General features: G+C 40.8%; 1 protein-coding gene across 1 annotated transcript; it reads left to right on the top strand.

Moving 5' to 3' along the window:
* Positions 1-1002: 1002 nt before the first annotated feature.
* LOC114036096 (transducin-like enhancer protein 3) lies at positions 1003-6491 on the top strand. The gene is made up of 4 exons (XM_027852491.1): positions 1003-1632; positions 3042-3192; positions 4651-4727; positions 5818-6491. The coding sequence occupies exons 1-4, from the start codon at positions 1306-1308 to the stop codon at positions 5923-5925; spliced, it is 663 nt and encodes a 220-aa protein (XP_027708292.1). The 5' UTR covers positions 1003-1305; the 3' UTR covers positions 5926-6491.
* The last annotated feature ends 368 nt before the right edge of the window (positions 6492-6859 follow it).

The raw sequence follows: 6859 nt of genomic DNA, 5'->3' as shown, positions 1-6859 counted from the left end.
GGGTGATTTATATAATGTCTAATTCTTTTTTTGTTTTTTTTTTTTTTTGGTGGGGGTAAGGAGTACCTAATTTGTAAGGAATTATGGTAGGGACTCTGCAAGTACGAAGCAACTTATTATCTTATGGAAACCAAGTACATGTGCAAGAAAACTGAATACAGATATTTACCTTAAAATACTACGTACAGAGGAGATTGAAAGTACTTCAGCAGTTTGGGGTGGTCAGGGATGGTTTCAGTGGAGAAGATGAGATTTTTTAAGCTAGGACTTGAGGATTGGGCTCAGCAAGATGGGAGTCAGGTCAGGGATTGGGAAAAGGGCATTCTAGGTGGGAGGAATAGTATGTGATGTCACTTAGATGTACCAAGGTAAAAAGGCCAGAATGCATATGGTGTTCTGGATGCATGGAGTAGATAGACCTGGTTGAAGCAGGGAGTTCTTAACCTTCTTTTGTGTCCTGGATGCCTTTGGCAGTCTGCTGAAGCCTACGGACCCTTTCTCACAATAATATTTAAAATGCATAGAATAAAATTATAGGGTCATAAAGGAAAGCAATTATATTAAAATATAATTATCAATTTTTTAAAAAAAGTTCAAAGGCCTCAAATTTAAGAACCCCTGGTATAGGGGAATAGTAGGCAATAAGGCTGGAATGATAGGCTGGATCCATACCAAAACCATAGAGAACCTTGCTACGTTGAGTAATTCAGGCTTTTATTCCTCAGGTATTGTGTTGTGGAACCAGGTTTCCCTTACTCTGGCTGTCCAGCCTGTACGTCATTCAGGTCCTCCTTTTCCTCCTCCTCATCAAGTGTTTACTCTGTGAAGTTCTGGACCAAATGGCATTATATGGGATCCACGTGATCCATTCATTTATTTATTTATTTATTTTGAGGCTACTTAGATTTTACACAAATTTTTCTTGAAGAAAAATATACTTTGCTTAACACCTGGGAAGTCACTTAAACTTTCTGGGCTTCCATTTCCTCTTCTGTAAAGTGATAGGGTTTGTACCTCATGCATGGCCTCTTAGGACCCTTCAAGTTCTAAAATCTATGATCCTAGCCTGCAGAGGTTGTTCAAATGTAAGGAACAGCTTTCTCAAAATTAGAGCTATTCAGAAGTGAAATGGACAGTTTTGGTGGCTGGCTTTCTGTGTGCAACTGATGCCTGCAGATGTACTGCCTCAGGTGAGTATCGTGTCCTAGGGTCCCAAAAGCAAACTTGGTCAGGTGGTAAAGTAGAATGAAATACTAGATTCAGTCAGGAAACCTGAGTTTGGTGATTTCCAGCTCTTCTGTCTGGATGACTTGGTCTTGGACCAGTCCCTTCCCCATTCTGGGCTTTAGATTCTTTATTTGTGAAATGAGGAGGTTGAACTCAAAGATCATCCCTAAACTTCAAGATGTAACATTCTGTGATCCCCCAAGGTTGATTTCTTTCCTCTTCCTTATTTCTCTCCCTTTCTCTTTATGCACCTTCAGGCAATTTCAGGGCCACACAGATGGTGCCAGCTGTATAGATATTTCCCATGATGGCACCAAGTTGTGGACAGGTGGTTTAGATAACACAGTCCGATCCTGGGACCTGCGGGAAGGCAGACAGCTACAGCAACATGATTTTACTTCCCAGGTGAGTGTCAAAACCCACAGGCAGCTTACAAGGTTTACACTTTGTCTATACAAAGAGTTCTGTCTTTGGAACCTTCTTTCTCTTAAAAATTGTCTCTTATCTATGTTTGTGTGTTTATCATACATATTGTGTCCATTTTCTTCAGACTGATGATGTTACATACAGACTGAATCTAGCACTGATGACAGGTTGAATAGATTATGATCTGTGATCTCAGAAGAAGTGGATATTTCCTATACTGGAAAAGGTGGTGGGCTGGCCATTTGGTACAAATGGTAGTTAACAGGTAGAGAAGTTGTTTGGTCTACTGGTACCTGGAAAAGGTAGATAGAGCTGGTGATCATAGATTTACTGAAACAGTATACACGCATACATATACATATACACACATACATTAAACTTCATGCATGTGACATCATCATTACTAGGAAATTGTAAATGTATATATAGAAAACATGTACAAATATGTGTATATCAAACTGTCGAGTACCAGTGGAACACTTGGCCTGGACCTATGCCTGTGTTAATATTTCCTTCTCACCATATGACCATTCTACTCCCATTCACACATTTCCTTGAAGATAGCTTTCCCTTTGATCACTTCTTGAATATAGGTCATCCTTGGAAGTATGGTGCAGCCTACTTGTGCCCAGGTTTTCATCTCTTCTTTGACTTGTACACGCTTGTAATTTGGCTCAGATATTGTAGTGTTCCCCATATATATAAAACTGTAACTAAAACTTATCCCCATTCCTTAAAGGTCAGGGCCAGTGGCTTATGAGCTTTTGTTTTCTCTATGCACATTACAGTGGGAAGCTCTTTGGAAATTAGGTTAAAATCTTGTTTCTGTTTCTGAATTTTACAGCTTTGGCTTCAGTGAGCCACTTTGATGGATGGGGAAGTCTCTTAACCCTCTTCCCTCTGCCACCATTCTTCCCATGTGTTGGCCTCTCTGCCCCTTGCAGTGGAAATAAAGGCAGATCCACCTTATGCTCCAAATTTAGGAAAACCAGACTAAGTAATAGCTTCCTTTTCTTCTTGAATATGATGTGGCTCTAAACCTGTCAAAGCATAATCTCAGCCAATTCTCATGATAAGGATTATCTTGGAAGGAGGATCTTAACCTAAAGATCTCATCACATCAACTAGAAAACTTAGGGGAGGGAGATGCTTTCCAGCCAGCCTTGTGCAAAATGTGAGAATGATCTTTGGCAAGTGGTGGCTGTTTCGGGGTGAGGGACAGGAGTAACAGGGATTCCAGATATAAGGTGTTGTTTGAAAATAAGATTGGAGGTGTTTGTGGGCCCTATGGTGAAAGGGGACTCCTTGTGACCTAGTTGGGGGCTGACAGACTCACTCATATTCAATGTTGAAACCCTTTTTGTTCCCTTTTTTTTTCCTTTTAAAAGATCTTTTCTTTAGGCTACTGCCCCACTGGGGAGTGGCTGGCTGTGGGCATGGAGAGCAGCAATGTGGAAGTGTTGCATCACACCAAACCAGATAAATACCAGCTGCACCTGCATGAGAGCTGTGTGCTCTCCTTGAAATTTGCCTACTGTGGTAAGAAATAGGGGGGGTGGGGTGTCACTTAGTCATTCCTTCTCCACCCCCCAAATGCTCTTGAGGTTCTTTTACTGGCATTTTTTTCTTATGACCCACCAGACCTACCCTAGAAAGGAGAAGACTTTCTTTGCCAAGTGTTGGCTCTTTGGCTTAGCTAAGAGACCTTGAAAAAAGGAATGACATTAACCAAACCATTGGCTTGATTTGATTTGTGTGACTAAATCATCTTGGTTTAGTTAAGAGAGCACTACTAGAATTAGAGCCAGAAGATCTGAGTTCAAATCCCAGCTCTGCCACTTATATTTGTGCGACTTTGGGCACCTCAGTTTCTTTATCTAGGAAATACTGGCCTCTGAGGTCCCTTCTTACTCTTAATACTTTAATCTATAAAGTCAAGTGCATGAAGACCTAGGCTGCCTCCTGTTTTGAAAGTGTGCATACATGTGTTTGTTTACACACGCTCATGGGTATGTGTAATCATAACACATCCTTGGAAACTCAGGGAAATGCAAACTAAAAAAAGGAAAAGGCACAAATTAAAAACAAACAGAAGAAAAGGAAACAAAACATTAAGAAGGAGACACAAGTAGTAATTTGTTACTACCTTGTATTTAATTTATACTTTTTGCAAATGATGCAAAAGAAATTGAGTATTTCTTGTATAATCCTTTTTTGTTCTTTATAAAATATTGGCATGTTTGTGTTTAATTTCATAATAAAAATTTTTAAAAACTGGAGTAACCTTCGTAGAGGAATCCTTGTTGTTCTTCCTTCCTTCTTCAAGAAGAACAGTGGCATCACAAGGGTGATGATAGCAACAACTACAAACAATAGAGAAATCCTAGTGTTTTACAGTCAGAAAAGTTCTTAGAGATTCTGCCATTTAACAGATCAACTAAGGCCTAGAAAGAGGGGGTGTCCTTTGGGGTAAGAGGTAACAGATCACTAAGCTGCAGAGCTAAGACTAGAAACAGCAGCCCCCCAGTTCACTGTCAAGGTCAGTGATCTCCTTACCACACTACAGTTTCTCTCCTAGGAATAGGAAGTAAGTTTGGTGGATGTTGTAGGCCAGGAGACTGATTGAAATAATTCCTTGCTTCCAACAGTCCCAGCTGGCTTTGTGGGAGGAGGAGGGTAATTCATACCTTCCCAGTTCGAACAGCAACCTGGTCCAGTCAATTTTGTTGATATTTAAAAACAAAAAACAAATTCATGAATATATTTGCCAGAAATCACTCTCCTTTCCCCAGCCTTCTCTTGTTGAAGGGAAGAATATATCTTCGTATCTCATTTTCTCATTTATATACCCTTGTGAAATACTTTGCATGGGTAGTTTCCTACACACTGGGTATTTGATCCCTCTGGAGCAGACATTGGGGAGGAGCAAGGTGTCTGGGTTTGCCTCTGAGGACAAAAGGCCACAAACTGACACTTCTCTCACTTTTTGTCACTTAGGCAAATGGTTCGTGAGCACTGGGAAAGACAATCTTCTCAATGCCTGGAGAACACCGTATGGTGCTAGCATATTCCAGGTATGGTTGCTCTCCTGCATCCTCATCCTACCTGTCAGCATGATGACAGCAGGGACAAAAAAGGGATCTGGGCTCAAGAGACGTAGTGCCATTGTGGGTGACATATATGTGTAGATATTTTGGAAGAGAGGAGCCCTGAATACATTTCCCTCTCCCCCCCCCCCAACTTTCTGCCTTTGGGTTTGTACTGACTTAGGGGACCTTAGATTAGACTTCCCAAAACTGTTTTGCTCTTGGCCAGAGGCCCCTGAAAGATTTTGAGAGCAAAGAAGCAGCTCAGTGTGCCCTTTAATTCTGCCCCATTTATCTGGGGCTATCCCTGAAATTTTCTTGGACAGGGGTTCTTAATTTTTGAGATGTCATGTACCTCTTTTGGCAGTGGTTAAAACTGTGGGCCTTTCTTAGAAAATATTTTTTTAAATATTCGTAATTGAAGGAAATAATAAATTTCAGTTATCAAAATATACATATTTTTCCCCTAACCAATTTCATAGTCCCCTGAAATCTCTCCACAGACCCCTTGCTCTAGAACAATACTAGGAAAGGTTCAAGTAGTTGACCATCTGTCATGGGCATGAAGAACATAACTTAAGACACTGGGTATGCCTTGGCCCCTTCAGAATCAAAGCAAAAACTGTTTTAGACAAGTTTGGTTTAAGATGAAGGCAGTCTTCTTATGTCTAACTTTTTTTTTTTTTAATGAAACTACTTGTTATAGAAAACCCAGGAAACCTCTCTCTAACTTTTGTTCTTGCCTTAATTTTAAAGATCATATTATTCCTAACTAATGAGCTAGTCCATTTCCTTATGAAAGGAGATAGAAGCTGTGTTTATGAGAAGCATTAACTGAACCTGGCTCTTCAGAGCATTATGTCTATTTCTGGGTAGATTTTTTAAAAAATTTACTCATATTACTGAATTTTTTTCAAATGGTAGAGATTGGAATTCCAGAGAGGCTTTTATCTTAATTCATATAGCATTGAAATTGAGCAACTGAGAAAATAGACTGTAATCTTCTGATTCCTCTACCTTCCCTCCCCCTCTTCTATCTCCTCCCTGCTAATCCTTGTTCTCCTTCTCCTTTCTCCAGTCTAAAGAATCCTCATCTGTCTTGAGTTGTGACATTTCAGCGGATGACAAATACATTGTAACAGGCTCTGGTGACAAGAAGGCCACAGTTTATGAGGTCATCTACTAAACAAGGATTCTAACAGGGCTGTCAAACTCTGGGAAAAACAGACCCCAGCTCTGACAATACAATGGGCAAGGACCCACTGAAGGATGTCGGCAGAAAGAAGCGTAGGCAGTCATGCATTCAGAGCCTTTTTCTCTGGCAAGCCGAGAGGGGATGTGCCACGTCACGGTCTGGGACTAATGTGCATGGATTGATACGTTTCAGCAACTTGGATAGATTTTTTTTTCCCCATCCTCCCCTCTTAAAAATCCTGGCAGATGATGCAAATGGATTTATTTGGATGTTTTCAGCTCTGGCACCCAAGGAAACCCTCACAAATCATGCCTTCTTTCACTTTCTTTTTATTCAGTTCTCATTTGTCTATGCTTCAGTGGCACTGTAGTGGATGGCCTTTTTTTTTTTTCCTCGAGGGGATGCTTTCCTCCCTCTCCCCAATTGTGCAGTGCACAAGACTTGTGAAAAATGTAAATAATGGACAAATAAATAAGACTGGACAAGAGGGAAAAGGAAGGGACTCCTTCCTACCGGGTACACTAGCTGTGTATTTTGTCTGCTGTAATTGTAATCCACTAATGGTGGTGGCTTTTTTTTTTTTTTTTTTTTTTAAAAGTTTCTTTCTGGGGGGGGGGGGGGGGGGGGGGCGTGGGAGCAAGGGGGTTGGGGGTGGGGAACCGGACCAGTCGGGGAGGAAAAAAAAAAGCCTTTTTGGACCCACAGCTGGTAACCAGATTGAACAAAAGGCATCCACTGGTCAGCATTGTTCCTCCTGTTGTACATGTGAATTGTTCAGTGTGTGAGTCAAATGTTTGAACACTGTATGGGCTGACAGGATGTGGGTCGGGATGCCAGCTACCAATAGAGCATCAGCAGAAACAATCCGATTTTCTATGGATTTGTTCTTTTTCTTTTTTTTTTCTTTCTTTTTGGATGTTTTGAA

The sequence above is a fragment of the Vombatus ursinus genome, unplaced genomic scaffold (genome assembly GCF_900497805.2).
Source record: "Vombatus ursinus unplaced genomic scaffold, bare-nosed wombat genome assembly UNPS02009645.1, whole genome shotgun sequence".
NCBI lineage: Eukaryota > Metazoa > Chordata > Mammalia > Diprotodontia > Vombatidae > Vombatus > Vombatus ursinus.
This window is presented reverse-complemented; position numbering and strand designations above follow the sequence as displayed.